This window comes from Phyllostomus discolor, chromosome 1, assembly GCF_004126475.2.
Source record: "Phyllostomus discolor isolate MPI-MPIP mPhyDis1 chromosome 1, mPhyDis1.pri.v3, whole genome shotgun sequence".
Taxonomy (NCBI): Eukaryota; Metazoa; Chordata; class Mammalia; order Chiroptera; family Phyllostomidae; genus Phyllostomus; species Phyllostomus discolor.
This window is the reverse complement of record NC_040903.2, coordinates 57,041,323-57,065,568: the sequence shown is the minus strand read 5'-3', so window position 1 is coordinate 57,065,568 and position 24,246 is coordinate 57,041,323. Positions and strand designations below refer to the sequence as shown.

Below are 24,246 nucleotides of genomic sequence, written 5' to 3'. Positions count from 1 at the left end.
CCGCCTCCCCTTCCCATTGGGTGGCTGCCTCCTTTGTGAACTAATGACTGCAATTATTACCTCCCTGAGTGCTTTTGTTATCTCCGACCGAAGCCTGAAGAAGGGGGAGTGGGCTCTTGTACTAAATAAAAGTCGGTATAAAGCAAATTGCCGTCTAGGGAGGGATGGCATTAAGGAAGGACGAATCAGATCCTGAGTGCATCTGAAGTAGGGGTGTTAAATAAAAAAAATGCAAATACTACCCTTTGATTCAAAGTATTCCGGAGCTGCCGGATGTAATGGAGTAGAATTTAAATCACTGCGTTTTTAAAAATCTGTGAAATCCAGGTGAGAATTCTACCTGCCTTATATTTTAATCCATGTCTTCCTTCGGGGCCTTGTGTGTGTGTGTTTAATTCTTTTTTTTTTTTTTTTAAGAATCTTTCTGTTTTCGACCACTCATCCGTAATATAAAAATTCTGCCAACCCAGCCTGCTGGCTTGAAGCGAAACATTTGCAGGATTTGGTGTGGACTTAAACAAAGAACGTGTGTCTGCATCGTTGAAGCGAGAGCTGCAGAGGTGCCCTGCCCGCGGCTCAGACGGCGGGACCACCGAGTCATTACACCCCTTGGAGTTGTTACCTAGCTCCACTGGAGCGTTGGAGCCGGGAGCGCGGAAAGAGGGGCCGAACTGGGGCCTGGGTTGGCGCCCACGGTGCGCCCGCAGCCTCATGCAGGCTTCGGAACACAGTTGGCTCTGCCCATTTCCCTGTCCCCACTCCCAGCCTGAGCCCTGCGGCCACGGTGCAGATCCAACGGCTCCGGCCAGCTCAGCTCGGGCACAGGGGAAGAGGACAACGCTTTGTAGAGAGAACTGACAAGGCCCACGTGCCGGGGGACACAGGACTTGAACTTGCACGCAGCCATCCTGGGACCCACAACGCCCTTCCTAAGCTAGGGTCGAGAGGTGGCCGAGACTGAGGGTGTGTGGATTTCTGCTTTGGCAGCAGCTTTGGTGACTTGGCCGGGAGGTCAGAGAAAGAGTGGCTGGAACAAAATGAAATAAAAGCTTTCGCACAGGGAGAGAAGGGGAGCTGTACGCCATGAACTCCGCGGGAAGCTGGACGCAGCCCTTTCCCACCCGGTCCTCCTCGCCCTTTCTCCCCCTCTCCAGCTTGGTGTGCGGGACTGCTCTCGACTGCTGAAGGGAAAGCAGAGCGAATTGAACAGGCCCCGAGCTTTCAGAGCGCCCTCCTCGTTTAACAGCTTTTAGAGAAAGGAAATTTTAAGACTTGAGAGTCTCTAACTTCCTCAGGAAAGGAGAAACCCCTTTTCAACGGGCTGCAGAAATAGTCAACCCCCCACCACAGGCACTCGCACACTCACGCTTCCGCGCGCGCGCGCGTTATCCCACAGATTCTCAAGGGAAAGGTGGGTCACTTTTTCAGGCCCGCTAAAAAGAGGGCCCAGCAGGAGATGCCTTCTTTCCGCCTCAGATTTGGAAAGCTCTAATTGCTTATTTGGAAACTCTGTGCACGCCTACTTCTCAGATACCGAGTCCTGTCAAACCTAAGAAGCGGCCCTTCCACCCCTTCCGTGGGGCAAGGTCGCCAAATACCCGAACCCATCCCCCATCTACTGTCAATCCTGCCGACTCTAGCAGCTCTCCCTTGCTGCTCTTTCTCGCCCCCCTTCCAAGAAGTTTCCATTTGTTTTATTTTTGTTTTCTCCAGTCCCAGATCTTCGGTGATAGACTCAGGGTGGATTTTAATTGCCTCAATCGGCAGTCTTTCCATCCAGCTGACAGTCAGAACCTGGACTGTGGTCTGGGGACTGCGCTCTTGAAAACGCACGACTAGTGCGCCGCCGGGGATTTTGCGGCTCAATAGGCAGGCATTAGGCTCTACTAAGGAGCTGAAATGAGCCCTTAAGCGCGTAGGCGTCCCTCCTCCACCATCCCCTCTCCATGCCGGAGAACTGCTCTTGATTCTGGCCCAGCCATTCAGGCTTTCGAGGTCACAGCGACCTCAACATGGTCCTGAAGGCAGGCAGCGCAGAAACCGCGCCTCCTTCTCCGCAGCGGGAGCCAGATCTCAAACAATACGCCAATCTGTGTGCAGGAAAGACTCCTCCCGGCCACCCTTCCCGCCTCGCCAAGGTCTCTCTTGGGTCCACCCTTCGCTGAGGCCAGCACTCAATCAGCTGCGTTAGCACCCTGGACAGCGCATCCGGGCCGGGAGGGAAAGCCCGCACCCTCTCGCCTCCTGCTCTTCGAGATCTCGCCTGCACGCCTCCCACCCACTCACTCCGACTCCAGCTCGTGCGTACTGTTTCTCGTTCTCACCACTCAGTTCCTTCCCTCTGCCATTCTCCCCTCTGCTGCCCCCTCATCCATCCGTATTGGGCTCCCTCGCCTTCAAAATCCCTCGGGCCCTCAGCACTTTCGCATCTCGCTGTGAGGATCTTTCAGCCCCCTTCCCTATTTAACCCCCACAGCTTTCAGAGTGTTGTCACGTCTCAAAGCCCTAACTTCAACACACACACACACACACACACACACGGGCGCCCGCAGACACGCACCTTCCCTGTCCCTGAGTGACATCCACCCTCCGCCGCGCGCTCGCGTGGTGCCCTCCTCCCGCCACACAGACGCACGCGCGCAGGACCCAGCCGAAGGCAGCTCCCCGACACTTCGCACTTGGAGGCGATCTGCTCTAGTCTCGCAGCGCCAATGGCATCTCCCGGTTCCGGCTTTTGGTCTTTCGGGTCTGAAGATGGCTCCGGGAATCCCGAGAACCCCGGCACAGGTAGGAGAATCAGGACCTGCAGCAGGCGGGCTTTGAGGGTGGACTGGGGTTTGCGGAGCTAGGGAAGGAGAAGGAGGTTTTCCACCTGCAACAGAAAAACTTCGGCGGCTTCGCCCTGCTCTCGGGGTAGGTCCCTGATGGCCCAAGAGACCAAAACCTCCACAGGTCCTCATCCCCTAGGAAGCTGCCCCAAGATTCCTGCGCCCATTCCGCCGAAGTCTGGGCTAGGCTTCCCATCAGAGGTGTCTCCTCGACCCTCTGTTCCGTGGGCCTGGAACACTGCCACCATCTTGGTGTCTAGATCCTGGACAGAGACAGAGTCACAACGGGGAAAGGGTAAATTGGAAAGGAGAGAGAATTATTGGTTTGGAAGGAGAGCCTGCGAGGAAAAGGAACCACTGGGTTTATAGGAAAACTCGCCCGAGCGAGGTAGGAAGGGGAAGGAGTTTTCCTGAACCTACCGGCACCTAGAAGACAAGTGCGAGGGGCCGCGGTGTGGGCTTCTCCTTGGGAAAAGACTCAGAGAACTGAGGACCGCGCGGGATCGCCAGGTTTCCGCGCACCTCCCGCACCTGCCCGCGGTACCTAACCCTGGGCGGCCCCTTCTCGGACCCTGGGTTTATTGCCGTTGTTCACATAGAACGAAATTTCACACGTCCATCTGTCCGCTCTTTTCTTTCTGCCTCGCGGATCTCCTTCCTGTCTTTCCTGACAGCGAGAGCCTGGTGTCAGGTGGCCCAGAAGTTCACCGGCGGCATCGGGAACAAGCTGTGCGGTGAGTGCTGGGGCCCAGGGGAGGGAAGCGAACGGAGTTAGACGCCCGGGGCCCCCCGGCGCAGAGCCACCTTCTCAGCTCTGCTTTCCCAGCAGCGGAGTCGGGATTACTAGGTCCGGGATGCGCGAGGACGAGGGAGCCCAGCCCGGCGGGCGCCTGACTGAGGTCGCGCTCTGTGTCCTTGCCCAGCTTTGCTCTATGGAGACGCCGAGAAGCCGGCGGAGAGCGGCGGGAGCGAGCCCCCGCGGTCCACCTCCGGGAAGGCTGCCTGTGCCTGTAACCAGAAGCCCTGCAGCTGTCCCAAAGCGGATGTCAACTACGCGTTTCTACACGCTACAGGTAAAGGCGCCTGCGGGGCCTGGGGACCACTGCCCCTCACTCTGCTCCCCTTCACACCTACCGCTACCAAGATGAATTCGGCGCCCTGAGCCCGACCCCAGGCTTCCAGGCGGAGGGCGGAGGCCGACCTTTAGGGAATCCTCAGCTGAAAATAACACACGCAGGTCCTGTCCCCTAGGTCTGAGACCCGACTGCAGCCTCTGCGCAGCGCTGGGCTCCCACATTGCAAGGGGGCTCTGGGGCCGGGGCGCTCTTCCCCAAGCGCTGCCCTCGGGGCTGACGCTGGCAAAGATGCCCGCGCACGCAGAGATCTGGGTTGCCTTCTTGGTGCCGCCGAGGCGTAGGAGGAGACTCCGTTTCCAGTTCAGAATCGCAGACTTTCTAGGTCTTTAGATCGCAAGACTAATTTGTAGCTAGTGATTTTACTGGAGAACGATTCTATTCGCGTGACACCTGCGCGCGTTTTTGCTCCCTGTGTTCACACACCTAGTCGTCCCAACGCACGCGCGACACACACACGCGCGTGCTCACGCGCGCTCGCAGGCTTTGGAAACAGCGGGCCTTCCTAATAGGCCAGAGATCCTAACTAACATTGCATGTTCCCCTCTGCCTGGTTTGCCCAAAGGCGTTCCTCTAACATTTCTGACAGGAAGAATTTCCATAAGCATTTAGAATGATTTACTGAGAAATAACATTTAAGTTTCTTTTAAAAATAAAGCAAACAAGTTTTGAATTAAAATGCAAGAACTTAGGTGGGGTAAGGGGAGAAATCGTAATTTCTCTCATTCTTCCGTCTTTGAAAAATGCCTCCCTTTTAAAGAAAACGCCATGCGTTTCCAGAAGTTTTTTTTTTTTTTTTAACATACAATCGCTCACGTCATAAAAAAAAAATTGCTGGATCAAGATCCTGCCTGGGTATTTTCACAGCAAAATTAAAATGTGGCCTTTTGATTCCATTCCTTAGATCTGCTGCCAGCGTGTAATGGAGAAAGACCCACCTTGGCGTTTCTGCAGGATGTTATGGATATTTTGCTTCAGTATGTGGTGAAAAGTTTCGATAGATCAACCAAAGTGATTGATTTTCATTACCCTAATGAGCTTCTTCAAGAGTATAATTGGGAATTGGCAGACCAACCACAAAATTTGGAGGAAATTCTGATGCATTGCCAAACAACTCTAAAATATGCAATTAAAACAGGTATTGTCCCATCAGAAATAATAAAGCATTTTTCTTTCACAATCTTTATTTTCTATAAAATATTTTGTTTATGGAGTTGTGATATTTTCAAATTTATAAAATTATTTTCATCATTTAAAAATATTAGAATGATTCAAATCAAAAACAACCTTTACTGTTAGTGTTAATAATGCATCTGAAGTTGGTAATATCAGAAACATTATCTAGCTATAAATTGTCATATTTTTACATTGCACATATTTGGCCATGGAAATTAACCACTGATGTAGAAACAGTCATTTGTCAGCAGAGGCCAGTAGACGTGATGCAAAATGCAGGAAAAGGGGGGACGCGGAAATGAATGCTCAGAGAAACATGCTCCAAACAAGAGCCCAGATACTAGTGTAGTGCTGGTAACTTGCTTGGCACAGAAATGGTCAGAAATTGGGCAAACCATCCTATGTAATTATTGAACCAGAGGGATAACATTTTGGCATTGTCTCAAATGGCCAACACTTTAGTTTAGAACTCCAGGTTGTCTCTATTTTTAGAGAAATCTACACGAAAGAAAACACAATTCAAACTACGTTAACAATTCAGCCATATTATACAAAGACGTGTGCTTCGTTGCCATTCTGTATATAAGATAAAGGAGAAGGAAGGGGTAAAGAACATCAGATATCATTAGGGGCAAATCTATTGCTTTTTCACAGTACTTTCATACTCTATTTATTTTATAGTGCCAGGTGTACCATTTATTTGGATGAATTCTAACTTTTCATTTTGTCTACACAAAACCAGCTCTTCCTTTTCTACATTGTCTCTAATCGTCCTGATACACAGTGACACCACACTTCATTAAAACAATAAAAATAAGTATGACTGAATTTTCCAGGGAGTGGGGAGAAGGGAGAGACTTTGTGAGAAGGGTGTAGCTGTTTGACTTGGAGCTAAATTTGATCTGTATCATTCTAAGCAACAACAAACACTTTAAGAATGTTTGCTGTGTGATTTTAGCTTTGTGTGTGTGTATGTGGTAGAGGTGTTCTTTGCACATTCTTTATACGGAGAGAGGAGGGGTATGCATAGAAGAAACCTTAGGAAATTGATTCACTGAATTATTAGTGTCCGCTTCTGTGAGGCTATAGGCTTAGAACTAGGCATATAGGGAAACGAATTTAGCTTGGTGATTTCTATCAAACTCAGTCTGTGCAGTATGATTTATGAAGGCTTATTAGATATAATTTTCAAGTATATTCATGGAGAATCCACATGATATATATATCTAGGCATTATATATATATAATATATATAAATATAATATATATATTCTAGGCATTAAAGGTGGTTTTGTTTTCCTCCCAGTTTTTCATGTATCTGTAAGAACAAACCTGAACAATCTTTCTCATTCATTTTTGTTTGAGCCATTCCCCTCACCTAGTATTTAAATGTTAATAGTAAAATGCTACCATTTTTTTGCTACCAAACCAAAAAGAATCTATACAAACATTATATATCTTCATCCTTAAAAGCTGGTGGTGTCTGAAATACAATTTAAAGAGTTAAGATAATGGCAATTGCAAGTCAATGAAAATAATTCTGTCTGTCACTGTTCCATTGTGTCAGGAAAACATACATCAATTCAATATGTTGATTTTTACCATAATACTTGTAAAAGTTTTGGTCAAGTGTAGTTCTAGTGCATGTTATTTAAAGTTCAGAGAAAAAGATTGATTAAGTTAGATTTCTAAGCAAGACATATTAATAGTAATTCAGTATCAGTATTATTCATAACATACATAGTCTTCTTGTCTTCCACCCTACCCTCAAATAGCATTTCAAAGAATTAACAGCAGTCACCTTCTTTTTTTCATGAGCAAGTATATAGGTTTTTATGCTTCTATCTTGACAACTAGTACTATTTGGGGTCCATAATGTAGTTACCACTCTGCTATCATTAAGCATTTTAATGCTTCTCAAGAGATTCTTTTATAAAAATGCATCTTATCATCTGATTTCTACTGAGAGTCCTTAACCTAATTTCCACTTGGACTCCAAGTTTAGTCTTAGAGAGGAGTAAAGGGCAATGGGGAAATACTTTTAAATGATGCCTTCTTGTTTTATTAAAAATTACCTCTATAGGAAATGTTTAGAACTGAAAACTGCCTAGAATGAAAATGAGAATGAGAGAATCCTGAAACAATTAGCATTTGTGGGAGTCCTTAGATTTGGTGGTGGTCATGGTTGGGTGATGGAAGGGGTAAATGTCGTGTTGAGTCTTTTAAACAAACCATCAGACAAAGGAATTGAAACATCAGTAAAGTGAGGCCCTCCCTGGGTGCATGTTGCCAGTGCAAATAGAGCAGTTTGGAGGACTTTGGGCCCCTCCCCAGCTGATTATGGACAAGCAGTCTCTGCATCTTTCTGGGCTCATTGGCTAATCTGCAGCGACAGTTCCAGATCTGGGAGCGGCTGTAGTAATCTCACCTTTCAAACTCACTGTCTCCCAGGCTGCTCTGGCTACAGTGGAATGGGATTCCTGGCACAGAGCCTCACAGCACAGGCAGCACAAGGTCGGGGGGGGGGGGGGGGGGGGGGCAGCAGCTGGATGCCAGGGCTGCCTGCACAGCTGGCAAGGTCCGAGGCAGCTCTCTCACACCCTTTCTGTCAGAGAGCCCTGCCGGGATTCCTAGGGGTCATGTGAACCGACCAAAATAATATTTCTGCAGAAATCAAGAGGTCATGTTGTTTCAACCTGTCCAACGATCTCTCTCTATATATTTTCACATCATTATCAGCAAATGAAAAATTTGAGGGAGACCAGGTGTAATGGGAGACCGAGGTAAAAAAATATATAGAAGGGAGATGGGCCATTGAAACACCAAACTTGTTTCTACAGTTTCCCAAAGGCAGTCATCAGAGGGGTTGGGCCTTTTGACATCCTGGGCCATGATGTCAAAAGGGACTTCCTCAAGCCTTGTAATCTCTCTCAATTATATGCAGAGGTTTTCATGCCAAAGTTTCCATAGAGTTAAATAGTGTGTGACAGTGGACCCCAGATTCACAGAGAAAATGCTTGCGAATTGGGAGAGTAGATTAATGGATAGATTAGCTAATCCTTATTAATTTCCTCGCTCTAAGGAAATGGCTTAAGGAAGAGAAATGCAGGGGCACCAGGAGGGAGAAGAGGGCTATGATTTCAGCTGTGAGCGCTAATGAAATGGGGAGTCAATGAGGCAGAGAGGAGCACGGGGCTGTTCCAGACAGGCAGCAGCAGCAGCAGGGGCAGCAGGGAAGGCTTTCTCACTTTCTGTGGATGTGTAACCTGACAGGGTCAGCATCAGAGGGCCTGGAAAAGAGAAAAAAGATAGAAGGGCACTTTTACACCATGGGAGGTAAAACAATGGCCGAATGGCGGAAATCAGGTTGAGAGCTGCCCAAAACCCAATCTCTTTCAAACGTGCTCTTTCCTTTCCCAGCTCCTATCTTTTCTCAGCATCTAATTGTCTAGCCACCAGCTGGATGCTGATAAGAAAGCACTCCAGTCCTAGAGATAAGCTGGGTGTTGACTTTAGTCCCTGCCTTCCCCGTGGCCTTCCTTTATCTCGTTTTATTCACGCTGGCTTGAGAGACTCACATCCCCAGGCTTCACACAGGTGTCCAGTAAGTGGCAGGTGCCTTTTTATCCAGTGCTATTTCCATAATTGTTCATCTTCCCAAATTTTTGCTGCTGATTTATAGATAGGCTTTTGTGGGGCAAGACAATAAAGAATTCTAACAAGATACTTACCATCACATTTAAAATAATAGCCTCAGGAGTATTTGGATGTCAGCCCCTTTAGAGTGTCTTAGAAAAATCCAGAAATTAATTAGATAAGTCTTGTTAATGAACTGATTACTGCATGGACTATATCTTCATAGATCCTGTTGGCAGGACAGTGATATTGACAGTATTCAGCTTTTTTTTTAAATTGCAGCTAGGAGAGAATTCTGTTGTTTATAATTACATATTTGGACAGAAAAGAATTGACAAGAATTAGGTCTGTCCATACCATCGTTAGACAATCGTCACCCTTTGAATCCCAAACCATTCCACAGAATGTTCTATTTTCTCATTTTTGCCTTGTCTTTTGTAATCATCAGCCATTTGTCACTGATATTATTATGAGTGCTGGCATGCCTGGTGGATGTCATGGTATGACTGATTCCAGAGCAGCTTCGACAAGAATGGATTTTTAGAAGCATGAGTGGAAACAAGAAAAGCCTGTCTCTGAATAGCTTTGGATTGCACTAGCACTTTCACTTGCAAATATATTGAAAGATTGCTAAGAAATAAGCTAGCATCCACCTTGCAGACCACATTTGTTATTTTTAATAGGGAACATTTAAGGAAGTTTTGGAGTGTGTTTTAATAAATACCAAAGATCCCAGATAGTCTTTCTTATTAGAGGAAATGTTCCTTCAGAATGAGTGTGTGCACACACGTGTGTGCATGTTGGGTTTCTGAATGTGGATGTCCTCTTACTGAAGAATCTTTCAAGGTTCTTTAGCTAGAGAAATTATGTGTTTGGGAGGCATTTATTTGCATTGGATGGAGTCCTGATTCTGGTATTCCATTTTATTCAGGGCATCCCAGATATTTTAATCAACTCTCCACTGGACTGGATATGGTTGGATTAGCAGCAGACTGGCTGACATCAACAGCAAACACTAACATGTAAGTAGTTAAATGTGTTTTTGTATAGTTCAGGATAATCATTAATGAGACTCCATAGTCTTTATTCTATCTCTCATATGAAAATCTTTTAGCACCTAAAATAGTTGTATGGACATCAGATGTACTTTACTGTTCACTCAAGCTTAATAGGATATAGTCCTAATAAAATTTTCATGCAAAGCTATACAACAGTTTTTAAACACAAAAGGGACTTCTTTACATTTTGGGATATATATATATATATATATATATATATATATATATATAACAAAAGAGAAATGAGACTTTTATTGTCTTTTAAATAGTGTTATACAGCAATATTCTTTTTTATTTAATGTGATAAATGACCCTTGTGACTAAGCCAATAATTAAAGTTCTTCACTTTACAAATATAGAAAAATGAGCAAACCTTTTAAAAGATAATTTTCTCTCTGCTTAATATATAATCATAACTTCTGTGAAGGTAGGGTTTGAAAAAGGAAATGGTTATGTAGATATTATAATGATGAATTATTTCTTTGAGTTACATACATAAAATGTGGCCATTAATTACTGTTTCAGGTTCACCTATGAAATTGCTCCAGTATTTGTGCTTTTGGAATATGTCACACTAAAGAAAATGAGAGAAATCATTGGCTGGCCAGGGGGCTCTGGCGATGGGATATTTTCTCCTGGTATATGATATTTCAATTTTTCTTTGTGTTTCTTTCTTCTGGCATGCAATGTGCTATTATGAACCTAGGAAATCTTAAACATCTAGCCTGTATTTCTGTTTAGGTTAAATAGGCTGTATATTGATCAAAAGAATGAGTTTCATTAAGTACATGACCATTGACCATGCCTCCAAACCAGCTATTACATGCTTGAACATTAGTTATTTGTGTTCAAAAAGCACATGAAGAGAGATGATATATTTGCCCAGTACTTCTGGGATCCCACACACAAAATGTATGCATCATATGGAACAAAAAAAACATTCATAATAAGAGAATTCACTCTCCATGTTCTTCCCAGAAGTAGAGAAAGGCAAACGGTAGCAGCCTCTTTTAATAAAGCATTTTCTGTTTGAGAGTGCATGACAGGCAGATCTACTTAATAGATCCTAAGTACCTTGTCCCTTTCAAGCAACAAGCAGAGAAGCTGATTTACACTAATTTCAAGGAGGGCAGAGAGTGCCTCGGGAGACAATTTGTTAGAGCTCAAAGAGAAGGTGATGATTTCTTCAAGAATTTTCTCCTTCCTTCTCTTCTTTATCACACCATTCAATCTCTTGCACCCTGCCTTTCATTACCCACCATTGCATTCTAAGCTCCTTTATTTACACTTCTTCCAGCCAAGAGAATCAAACTGAAATAAAGCCCTGCCCTTGGTTCCCGGGTGTGTTTGTGACCTTGGTTCAATGCAGAGAAGAAACAGGAGCAATGGGAAAAGAGAATCACTGACCCGTGAAAAGAAATCTGGTGTGCAGATCAGCACCTAATCAGTGGTAGGAAGGAGGTCATCATAATGGGGTGGGTGCTCCCTCAGGGCTCAGTACACTGAGCCAGCACCACACCTGCCACTGCGCCAGGCCTACCAAAGGCCACATTGTGATCTCTCTTCAGCAAATCTACAAAGACAAGGGTATGATGAGGAGAGATAAAATAAAGAACTGGTGAGAAGAAGACATGATCAGCAAGCAACAGTGCCCTCAAGGCCAGACCTTAAATCAAGCAGCTTTACTGACACGCTCAGATCTGCTATTTTATTTTATGTTTTTAAAGATGTAGCACGTTTTTTAGGTCCTGAAGGAAACCCTATTAGTTAAATTGTAGGGGAAATTAGCCTTTTCTTTTTAAGTTGTTGAACACCAGCCATGATAAATTTTAAGCTCACCTTTATTTTGTAGGGAACTTAGTACTTAATTTTTTGTCTGGAAAAACATCCCCTAATGAGGGAACTTTGCCATTATTGCCTGGAACTGATGTGTTTAAGATTTAGGATGTTTTTCACGAGCAATTAGGTAGGGTTTAGAAATCAATGTCACTTCTACCTTTATTCTTCCTCCTCTTACTCAGTTAGTTGTGTGATTGAGTTGTTCCTGAGGGAGCCAGGAGCATCCTGGGCTCTATTTTAATGGTGCCCAAGAGGGAGGAGAGAATATTTGCTCCTAGGGACCCTAAAAATTTGACTAAAGGGGCTTAGGACAGGCCTAATTTACCTGGCTGGTCTTGGAACCCACCTGCCCCAGAAAATGTGCACCCAGAGGAAGTGTCCTCTCTGGCAGTTCTGCTAAGCCAGGTATGGACTAAGCACTTTCTGGACACCCTCATCAGTGACAGGAAATGATCAAGAGATGGGGTTAGACAAGACTTAAGCTTGATCATGAGGCTCTTTCTTTGAACCCTAAAGACCCAAAATGGAACAAGTCATAGATTCCATGCTCCAAAATAATGTAGATATCGCAAAGTGGGGAGGGGACAGAAGGAAAGGCTATTGGCAACATGTTTCTTCTCTGCTTTCTATAGATATTACACAGGAAAGGTTGATAGCATCCTTAATCTTTATTGGATGCCTTTCTAGGTGGCAGTCAGCCTTATTTCTGCAGTAAAGGGTCTTATGATTTAAAGGGTGGGGATAAGGGGAAATCATACATATTACATGCCCAAGACCTGAAAGTCCCATTGCCTGGGACTAAGCATGAAGGGCTAGGTCTGTAGCTGAATATATAGCTCAGCTGTTTGCCTTACACCTCCATCTATAACATCCAGAGTTTTTGTGCTTCATAGAAAGTCCTTTAGGACATCTAGAAAAAAAATCTGTTTATGTGACATCACCTATGTTGACAGCCAGAGAGAGCTTGAGCACTCCTCACTGCTCAGCAAGTCATGAAGGCCTCAGGGGGAAAGAGAAAAGGCTTGGCTTAGTCACAGACATTTTCCTATGTATACATTTTTCAGAATGATTCAGGGCTTGCTTTTGCAACCTTTCTTTGAAAGATTCAAGGGCAATAAGAGCATGTAGTGCTTGCACCTCTGTCTTCCTGCCTGTGATCTGCTCTGTCCAGGGCCCAGAAGCGTCTTCATCCGCACCAGGACCGCTGAACCCTCAGACAGAGAACGACTAAGGTGCAACCTGAAGAGAAGAAAGGCAGAGCCAGAACCTTCTTGGATAAGTGTTCTGTGAAATGCACTTTCTTTCTGTACATCTTCCCTGTTGTCTTCTGCTCTCTTCTCCTCAGCCTGTCTGAGAAGAATGAAGGCAGGGGTTCTCAATGGGAAAATTTTGCCCCCAGTTTTTCCCCCCAGGGGACATTTGGCAATGTCTGGAGACATTTCTGGTTGTCACTCTGGGGAGGCATAGTGCTGTGGGCAATTGAAAGTTAGAGGTCAGGGATACTGCTAGACACCCTACAATGCACAGGATGCCCCCCCCAAATGTCACTAAGTGCCAGGATTGAGGAACTATAGCTAGAAGGCAAGTTCCTTTAAAAGCTTCTCCATTTCCCAATAGCATCCTACACAGTCAGACTTTTAGACAGGGTGTCTGCTCAGAGCAGGTCTGACCTAGATTCTGCTTGTCCCATGTCTCTGGGGCCCAGAAGTAGTAGGAATCGTCCTCATTCTGGCTGATGGCAGAGCCATGATCTGGTTGACAACTGTTCTGTGTCAGGCTGCTTACTGGTGTCAGAGCCAGGGCTAATGAGGCAAAGATCATGCCCATGTGGGCCCTTCAACTAGATACAGGGAGCCCTTCTGTTCCTCAGCCACGTGAAGAGGAGGGAACTCAAAGTACTCACATAATGGCAGGGCCTGTGCATGTCCCTCTTTGGGTGAGAGAAGGAGATAGTACCTCCATTCTGCCTCATGATCTCACAACTTCCATGCCAGCATATTCATTTACGTGCACCACAGTCTGTCTTTTTCCTGAATAGCAAAAATGCTAACCTTTCCAAAATCTTTACTTATCAAATGAAGCTCTGCTTATTAGATATACACTTTATTGTATGAAATCCTTGACAATAATAGGATGACACAGGAAAAGTAATCCAATATGAACTTAAAATTCCCTTAGTTGCATGTCTTCCTATAATTATAAAATAGGATTTTGTTAACTCTTATGAGTATATGTTAATATAATGATATAATATGTTTAAAAGGGAAGAACTGTTTAGGGGGAATTAACAAATGACTACAATGAGATAGGCTTGGATGTTTGTTCTAATCCTATAAGAATTGTTGATTAACGGTCCACTTCATTAACAACTGATTTGTCTCAGTTCAAGTGCCAGGCATTATATAAGCTTAAATGAAAAGAAGTAAGTCTGCTACCTGAAGCTATAAGATTTTCCTAGGTATGGTACAGAATGACCATACTCACAAGTTGGGAAGGAAGGCAACACTTTCTCAGTTCTTAAAAGCTTCTTCAAAGAGCTCCCAACAAGAGCAGAATGGACTGCAGTTCCCCTTGGTGACAGAGATGGGTGTAGAGGGGGAATGTCCACCCCATAATAGAGCCCAATGCTCCTTCTCTGGAAGCTCCTTCCCTATTAGCTAGTACCTGAGTCTCAGGATTCAATTCAAGGATAGCCAATAATAAGGTGTTCTCCAGTGTTCTAAGGTCTCCTCCACTCTAGGTCAGTGGAAATAGGAATGTGGCTTGCATGTCGAATGATGTTGGTAATGATGAGAAAAGGTAACTATGTTGCTGTACACTTTAGGTGGTGCCATATCTAACATGTATGCCATGCTGATTGCACGTTTTAAGATGTTCCCAGAAGTCAAGGAGAAAGGAATGGCTGCTGTTCCCAGGCTCATAGCCTTCACATCTGAGCATGTACGTGTTTCTATTCTTTCCAAGTTTAAGATTATATTCTGTTAAGACCAGTTAAAGGAATGATTATTTGGAAATGCATTATCCCTAGCACTTCTCTTTCTAGAAGATAATTCTTGGAAAAAAATGAGGGGAGAGAACAGCTGAGTGATACAAAGGGGTGAACTCCTTTGTCTTTGAAATTCAGGACGATTCTCAAAGAGAAAACAGGATGTTTTTATCTGCAGTTCCTACAGTTCATTTTTTCGTAACAATGTTGAATGTTGGGAGAACGGTAGGAGGAGAGAAAGCAGAGTGACTATGAACTCATTTGGACTATCCATACTGTGCTTATATGACTCAAAACTCCAAAGTACCCTGTTGATTCTGTCTTTGTGTTTAAAACTTCTGATAATATATTCTACCCTCATGGTGTCCTGAGCCATTTAATATTAACCCTTGGCAGACTTAACCAGAGGTTTTATCATTGTAGAGAAATGACACATAAATGACACGATCTGTCATAGTTGATCTCTGGACCATATCGGTCTCAGCCAATCACGGGCTCCTACCTACCACAAGCTACTACTGCATACCAGGCAGGGTGCTGAGACCTTGGACCTCCCTTCTTGAATGCCAGGGAATAGCATTTCATATTCCTTCCATCTTCAAAGAGCTATTGCCATTCTCCCTACTACCACAGAGGCATTGAAACCATGGCCCATCCTGTTCACATAAATTGAGCTAACAGCTCTGCTAGGTGGCCAGCTTTCTCTCGTACACCAAGGTAAAACAGACACAAGCTCAAAGCCACACTGCAGCTGCATGAACAACATCTTGGTACAGAACCCTCCCATCACACAGGCCTTGCAATGAACAAAACTGTTCTGAAGGTGCTAGGTAAGCATTACCTGCTGCCCAATTCCTAAGATTGGCCCTTTAAAACCTTGCCTCAAAGTGGCCTAGGGTCTGGGAAACAACTGCCTCAAAGATCAAGAAGCCCTTGGATGGTGGGGGAAAAGGAAATAAGGAAGGAGGAAAGGGGTCTATAGGGAAACTAAAAGCTCCTGAACAAGATGTTAGTCAGGAGAAGCAAGAAATCATAGTGGGCTTCAGTTCTACTATGGGACTTTTCCTTTTATGTTTTAAGTGATGTGTGTGTGCGTGCGTGTGTGTGTGTGTAACAAGGAAACAAGGGGCAAGTACAGGTTGGAAACCAGTGAATACAATTCATAACCACAGCAGTACCCATGGAATCAAAGGAAGCTAATGATTTATGTTAACAAATTGTCTTTAGCATCTTGTTTTTAGCCATGTTTACTTACAAACTTGTGGTTTAAAAACAATATGACTGCATTATCTTACAGTTCTGGAGGTTGGAAACCTAACATGTGAGGCAGGTCAGGTTCCTTCTGGAGACAGTAGGGGAGAACCATTTTTCTGGCCTTTTCCAGCTTCTAGAGCTCACCTGCCTTCCTTGGTTCATGGCCTCTTCTTCCATTTTCAGAGCATGGAGTATCTTCAAATCTCTCTCTCTCTCTCTGACCTCTGTTTATGTCACCAAATCTCCTTCTCTGGCTCTGACTCTCCTATCCCCTCTTTCCCTTGTAAGGACCCTTGTGATTATTTGGGTCTGTCTACCCAGATAACCTAGGATAATTTCCCATCTTGAGACCTTTAATTTAATCACACCAGGTCCCTTTTGCCATGTAAGGTAACATACCCCCATGTTTTGGGGATTGGATATGGACATCTTTGTGGAGGAAGGTATTGTTCAACTTACTACCTCCACTGTCAGCTAATTTCCATTTCTCAACTTCTCCAATGATAGAAAAACAGGACACAATTTTTTTCTAATTGCTGTTTCACTGCAATGGATTTGGATACCTACATAGTTAAATGTTGCTATATTCTGTCTCAAAAATTCCAGATGATCTCATTTGGGTACCTTTTTCTTTTGGCTTCGGTGCTGATTGCATAACCTAGAATGAGGTTGGTCGACCAGCAAGCTTCCCTGTGCTCTGTGGTTTCTGCTTGAGTTTCTTCACCTCAAGCTTCACACAAATTGACTTAACTTTACCCAGAAAGCTCAGGTCATGTGGCCTGAGAATAATTTTGCTATAAGCAATAATTTTGCTTATTTTTCTTGATATTGCAAACTTACAGACTAATTCTTTATTTCTAAGGGAAAGAAAGGTAATTCAGTTATACAACCACCATTTGGTTCTCCCTCTTCTTTCCTGGATCCCTATCCACATGCATAATTATGAAAGAGCATTTAAATTATAAACTTGCCCTAAAATACCAACCCATTTTAACTGCAGGCTTACTTTGGACAAACGAACTGATTTTCTAATATATAATATCTTATACATCATTATATCTAATAACTATTCAACCATTTACAAACACTCCCAATGTACATTAGCTCTTTTGATTCTCACAACAATCTTGTGGAATAGGCAGAACAGAGATTGTTAGTATTTTAAAAACGAAGAGCCTACAGTTGGCTTTGTAGGCAGAGCCAGGAACATGGATTTCTGGCTCCCAAACCAGTGAGTTCCCTGCCTTGACTACCAGTATAGAAACCAGATTAAAAGATTCAGGCTCAAAGATTTGTACAGTACAGTTAAATTGATTGAACATTTTCTTCCTCTCCAAATCAAATTTCCACCAAGAGCTCTTTCTTAATGTGAAGGTGATACTAAATTGTTACCTCCACCCACTGGAAAACAAAAAACAAAAACTTCCTCTTTATTTCACAGAGCTGGCCTGGAGGGGGGTTTTAGAGTTTATTGAAAGCACTACGATGTCTCCTCGAACATTCAATCCACATCATTCTGTACAGGTGTGCCCTTAAATGTTAAATGCTGCCCTTGAAGCTCCAGGTTAAGAGGTTAACTCAACCCCCATGTCTAGTTCCTTTTGAGCTTCATACGTTAGGGCTGTTCCATTCCATCTGTCATTTAGTGTAGCTCCTTCAAGCTTCAGACCAAGCCATACATTCCCCTAGACCTTTCAGATTTTACAATCCCTAAGTCTCTACCGGCCCTAGACATAGATCTCCATAGGCTGAAGAAAGAAAATTACCAAGTCATGTCTCAAATGCCTTTTCTCCAGGCCAACTTGCATCTTTATATAGAGGTTTCTTTTCTGAATCACTTGACCTGCAGGAAGAAAGGGTGGTGGATGGGCTTCCGTGTGGGCCCGGTGAAGAGAGGGAGAAGCTGCTGCAAGTGTTGTCTCTCTTCATGTTCTTTGGGAGTTTCTAAAGCCCACAACTTTTGGGTAATCAAATGAGAACCTCAAAGAACACTTACCTCAGTGCTTGGGACATAGGAAATCTACATTAAATATGAGGTACTTAAAAAAACAAAACAAAACAAAACCTTTGTTTTATAGATGAAGAAACCAAGCTCCAGCCCTAACTGATGTAGCTCAGTGGGTTGGGCAACATTTCTAAAAACCAAAAAGTCTTGAGTTCAACTGCTGGTCAGGGCACATGCCTGGGTTGTGGGCCAGGTCCCTGGATCTGTGCATGTGAGAGACAACTGACCGATGTTTCTCTCGCACACTGATGCTTCTTTCTGCCTCTTTCTCCCTCCCTTCCCCTCTCTCTAAAAATAAATAAATAAATAGATAGATAAACAAAGAAACAAACAAACAAACAAATAAATAAAATCTTTTTAAAAAGAAAGAAACCAGGCCCCAGAGGTGGAAAATGCTTTGCCCAAAGTTTCATGGCCATTTGGAGTCAGATCTGGAGCCTCAGTCTCTCAATGTTCCCAGTAGTGCTCTTGCAACTGCTAGACAGAATGACCTGAACACCACTCTCTGGGTGGCTGCTATACACTCACTTGTAGTACCTTTTCTCAAATCTTACTTCTCTGTGTTGGGTATTCTAGTGCTAGTATAATTTCCTGATCTATTGGACCTGCTCAAGTTTCTGTATTGAATACTGAGTTAACAGCTTGACATGTTTAAAGTGATAGAGATGGAAATGGCATTGAGAAATGTTGTCTTCCAGCACCCAGCTAGAAACTTCACACATTTAGGAAGGGGAGGGTCATCTTTTGTTTTCTAAATGACCCATCACTCTCTCTCTTGCACTCCACCAAAGCTACCCCTTTCTTTTCTGTCCACCAAAACAAACTACAGTTTTCTCTAGCTGATAAGTAGGACAACACATTAAAATTTTGTTTGTTCAAATCAAACTGTTTTCTTGAAGTTTTGAATAGGACTAAATTTAAAAATAGTGTTGCCGTGAATAACATTAGAAGTAAATAAATCACCTAGTTGAAACAAGAGAAAGAATAGAAGCTCTGAGTGAAGAGTTCCAAGATTATTTTCCTCCAAAATATAGAATAACAAAATCTCAGAAATGGAAATGCTCTACCTTCTTTGTTAGAATCTCCTCACTTTCAAACATCTTTAGTGATAGAAAACTTAGCAAAAATTAATCTGAGTTTTAGGTTCTTTAATGAATGTAAGTTTAGAGAGAAGCTCAGATCCCAGCTCATCTCTCTCTCTCTCTATCTCCATCTCTATCTCTCTCTCTCCTCTGAAAAACCCAACCATGAGTTTAATTTCAAATACCTCTTATTTCCTCATGTGACACAAGATCTTCCAGAAATAGTTTTAATGAAACAGCATAATTGCATCTAAGAAAAATGTTCTCCATAATCAGGACAAACACTGGGATCTTTCAGGCCAATCACTATAACTAACTCACTCAACTCTTCACAAGCCAGCCCAGCTCATGCCCACATTCCCTGGGACCAGGCACCAACATTCTGCTGTGACCCCTCACAGACTGGGCCCACTTCTCTGGGGAGGTGGTTTTCATAATTGCTTTGGAAACATGTTTTTCACACAACACTATTTGAAAGGGTTTCAATTCCAAAGATAGGGGTTTTTTTAAGATTTTATTTATTGTCCTGGCTGGCATAGCTCAGTGGATTGAGCACAGGCTGTGAACCAGGCATCACAGGTTCAATTCCCAGTCAGGGCACATGCCTAAGTTGCAGGCCATGGCCCCCAGCAACCGCACATTGATGTTTCTCTCTCTCTCTCTCTCTCTCTCTCTCTCTCTCCCCCTCCCTCCCTTCCCTCTCTAAAAATAAATAAATAAAATCTTTAAAAAAAAGACAAAAAACATTTAAAAAAAAAGATTTCATTATTCATTTTTAGAGAGGGAAGGGAGAGAGAAAGAGAGAGAGAGAGAAACATCAATGTGTGGTTGCTGGGGGCCATGGCCTGCAACCCAGGCATGTGCCCTGACTAGGAATCAAACCTGCGATACTTTGGTTCTCAGCCAGCGCTCAATCCACTGAGCTACGCCCACCAGGGCTAAGATAGATGTTTTTGATGAAAAAAAAAAATCTAATGGCAACCCGGGCAGCTTAGAAAAAGACAGCTCCCATATTAAGATTCCCATTAGGCAGATTCCCTTAGGTACAGTTTAGCCTAACAGAAGTTTCAGTAAGTGAATTGTGAGCCAAATTCAGCCCACCTTTAGCAACCCCTGCTCTGCCTCTTTTTCACTTCAGGGCCCCCATCTCCACTGTGTTATTTTCTCCTCTCCCCAATCCCAACATATCCCACTTTCAGGAAAGAACCTGAGAGCCATGACAATGACTGTAAAACTGAAGTGTTGCTTCTCCTGGGAGCATTTCCAATGCAGTAGGAGACAAAGAAATGAGGAAATAAAGCACAAGTCCAGGCACTGCTCAGTTCTCTTATTCCTTTCTTCCTCTGCTCAGCAATGCTATGGGCCAGGCTCTGCTTCAGGCCTGGAGAGACAGCAGTGAACACAACAGACCCAGTGCCTGCTCTTGAGGAGCACTCCTTGTGCTGGGGGAGAGAGGAAGGGCACGGAGGGGATGCCCCCTTCCCAGTGTGCCTAAAATCACATTCCACATTGGGTGACTGACTCCCTTGCTCTAAGTGCCAGGTCAGGAATAACTAGATAGATTTATTTTCCTTCCCATTAGTGGATAAGGCCCATAAGTTCTTGCCAGTCCCTTCTAGACTGCAAAGTTTCTTTTGAGAAATCTGCTGATAGTCTTATGGGAACGCCTTTGTAGGTAATTCTCTGCTTTTCTCTTGCTGCTTTTAAGATTCTCTCTTTATCTTAATCCTTTGGCATTTTAGTTGTGATGTGTCTTGACATGCTCCTCTTTGGGTCAACTTGTTCGTAACTCTCTGTGCTCCCTGGACTCGTATGTCTATCTTTTTAGCCAAATTAAGGAAGTTTTCTTTCATTATTTTTTCAAATAAGTTTTTAGTTTCTTGCTCTTCCTCTTCTCTTTCTGGCATCACTATGATTCGGATGCTGGCATGATTGGGGATGTCCCAGAAGTTTCTCAGCCTATCCTGATTTTTTAAGTTCTTGTTTCCTCTTTTTGTTCTGATTGAATATTTATTCCTTTCCTTATGTTCCAAAACGTTGGTGTGAATACCAGCTTCCTTCCCTTCTTTGGTGGTTTCCTGTGGATTATTCTTTATTTCACTTAGTATGACCTTCATTTCTTCCTTTATTTTTTTTCTGTACTCAAGGAGTTCTCTAGCATCCTGGTAACTAGTGTTTTGAACTCTGCATTTGATGGGTTGTCTATCTCCATTTTGTTTAGTTCTTTTTCTAGGGTTTTGTTCTCTTCTTTCATTTGGGCTATATTTCTTTGTCTCCTCAATTTGGCAGCCTCCCTATGTTTGTTTCTGTGTATTAGGTAGAGCTATTTTACTATCTGTCTTAGTAGCCTGGCCTGTGTAGAAAAGGCACCTGTAAATTGTGTGGGGTGGAGCCTTAGGTAATTTCCAGGGTGGGGCAACCTGCTTCACTGATTTGTGGCTGTGTGGGGTGGTTTCTGAAAAGGGACAATGCTGCCACCCGGTTTCCAGCAGTTCACCTAGCACTCTCCTGTTTCTAGTCACTTCACCCCCTTCCCATGTGTGACTGGCAGCCTTCCCAGCTGCTGCCTTTGTGGGGGATTCCAGAGTTGGTGGGTTTGTGTACATTCTAAGACCATGCTGGCCTTCAAATGACCTCTTTCCATATACATTTTCATTTCACTTTTATCAGGATGCTAAAGTCATATAAATAATCACTTTCCATTGAGTTATCATTGTGACATGGTCAGTGCTGTGTTCATACTTGACAACAAATATCCTTGGATCTCTTTTTCTGTCAACTTAAGCATAGGACACACCAAGATCTCTTAACACATCCTTTAGGCAAAAGCTGACAGTGGGATGACTTTAAACTATAGAATTAAGTGTGAATAATGAGAAAGCATCCTCACAGAAATGCCTTGTGTGTATATCCATATCAGCTCTGACTCACAGGGTATCTAAAGACATGGTTGGGTGACCCCCTCCTCTCCAAATCATCATAATTAGAAATCAATGAAGCAGTCTCACAGAGTATGATCTTCTTTGTAAATCAAATGTTTTAGGAAATAGGAAGCTCTTTTACCCCATCTGATGAACAGAAATAATAACAAGGGCTACTAGTCTCTCTGACAATTGGGGTTATCATTTCCCTCAAATCTCAGGATGTATGTGAGGCAAGCCAATGGGTATGTGGGAGGGGTGCAAAGAAGCTGGTGGACAAGTGAAACTGTTGGTCCACCACTTGCTAAGGGGAAGAGGGGTGTCCGAGACAAGGTGGGGAGTCAAAGCAGTAGATTCCAATTCACTCATAGGTTGTGTTTCAAGCTCTACTTTTTGGGAGTCCTGGGTGTATGATGATATGTAATCCATTCACCTGTGTTTAGGGTTCTCCCACATATACTTTATTCACCCCACCCCCAAGGAAAGGGGGTAGGTATTGGCATAAAATGATCAAGTCCAAGGACAACTGACAGAACCTTTTAAAAGGTAAAGCTTTTGATACAATGTCAGAAGAGTTAAGAGCTGATCTTTCAAACCTAGTATGTCTTTTCTCTTTATTTAATGTCTCTGGTTGCTACTTTCTTCCCCACAAGCAGCTGGTCTCTTTAGAAGGGCCTACAGTTGCTTCCTGCTTAGAAAGGACCCTATCTCAGGCTTTCTGGGGTGGGTATCAAGAAGACCTCTGGACTTGCTCTAGAATGGGCCTTGGATTAGAGCCATTGGGGACCATTTGGCCCACCATCATCTGGCCCCAATCACCAAAGCCACCTTTTAACATTGAGACTAGTGATCAGAGATTTATAGTAATAAATATTGGGTATTTCCCTGGATTTGTTCTCTGAGCATATGGTCAAATTCAACAAACATTTATTAACTATATGCTACAACAAAGTTTTGCCCTTATGTAGCTTATGTTCTAATAGGGTAGAGAGAGTTGGAAAGTATTAAATATTTAATGTCACATGGTGACAAAAGAAAGGGGTGGTAGTGGGCTATTCCACAAGATGCTCATGAAGGTCTCTGTGGAGATGATACATAGGAGAGACCTACATTGAATGAGGGAGGGAGCTATGAACATATCTGAGGAAGGATTTTCCAAGAAATGAAACAGCAAATACTAAGGCCCAGAGGCAAGGACAAGCTTAGCAAGCTCAAGGGAGACCAGTCAAGCCAGTAATACTACCAGGTAGAGAGAGCAAGAGGAGGAGAGGTAGAACACAAGGTAGGGGATGGAGGGGTGAAGGTAACTAGGTACTGAGGGCTGTCTTAATAATCTTTGTGTTCCCTGAGCCTAGAAGAGGATTTCCCTGAAGTCCTGTGGTTCACTAGGCAGTTAAATCTGAGCCTCGGTTAAATATCTGGATGTAACTAACAATGGGTTGAAAGCATTAATGCAGCTTTCCAAACTGCTTATCTAAATTGTAATAGAGGAAGAGAAACTAGCTTGTCAAGACACTGAAGTAGTTTGTCCCATAACTTTCTACCATTCTCCTTACTCTTATCATTCCTAAAGACAGATAAGATTTAGCATCCCCAATAAAGAAGAAAGGAGTTGATTTGTATCCCCAAGCCCCAGGGCAGAGCACATGCCTGTGCGCTCTCATTCTTACACATTTGTACTTTGGACAATCAAATCCCACACAAACCCAGAAAGCCTGCTTACTTTTTCTACTTATAATTATGTTATACCAATAAAATCCCATACTTGTTTGCACATGTTTTAAATGTCATCTGAATCATGTAGCCTGTATCTAGATTACTTATATCTTTTTTAAAGATAGAGAAATTAATCTTGATTTGTATAAATTAAAAACCATCTGAGTTTTATCATCTATAACCCTTAAATCAAAATATGATTCAGTTCTGAATAAGCACTAGATTCTACTTGGGAGACGCCTATTGTTATTCTTTCAAAATCAGGGTGGAAAAAACAAGAGGGGCATTCATTAGCTCATTCCCAAGCTATTTTATTAATGAACTAATTATGACAACAGTCTTGACAGTTTAGGGGACACATCTGAATCCTTACAGCTTCCAATTTTTGTTCATGGTTCCACTTTGTGGAGCTGCCTCAAGCAGTCAGTCCATTCCTCTACTATTGGCCTATAGTTCTCAAGGCCACCCAGGCTGTATGCCACCTCATTTCCACTGCTCTCTCTAGACACTTGGTCTCCAGGTTCCTCGGCATCCAGGATGCCGCTGTGCTCTGGCTCTTCAGCAAGTGGTTCCATGAAACATGGTGCCAAGGATTAAAAATGATTCTGCACA

The 24,246-nt window shown here is 43.5% G+C and overlaps 1 protein-coding gene across 1 annotated transcript in view; it reads left to right on the top strand.

Moving 5' to 3' along the window:
- Positions 1-1,922: 1,922 nt before the first annotated feature.
- GAD2 (glutamate decarboxylase 2) overlaps positions 1,923-24,246 on the top strand; it is a 75,153-nt gene continuing 52,829 nt past the window's right edge. The window contains exons 1-7 of the mRNA XM_036023057.1: positions 1,923-2,787; positions 3,503-3,562; positions 3,752-3,901; positions 4,866-5,099; positions 9,705-9,795; positions 10,357-10,469; positions 14,495-14,610. Of these exons, the coding sequence (XP_035878950.1) occupies positions 2,712-2,787; positions 3,503-3,562; positions 3,752-3,901; positions 4,866-5,099; positions 9,705-9,795; positions 10,357-10,469; positions 14,495-14,610 (840 nt within the window). The 5' untranslated portion in view covers positions 1,923-2,711. The remainder of the gene's footprint in view (positions 2,788-3,502; positions 3,563-3,751; positions 3,902-4,865; positions 5,100-9,704; positions 9,796-10,356; positions 10,470-14,494; positions 14,611-24,246) is intronic.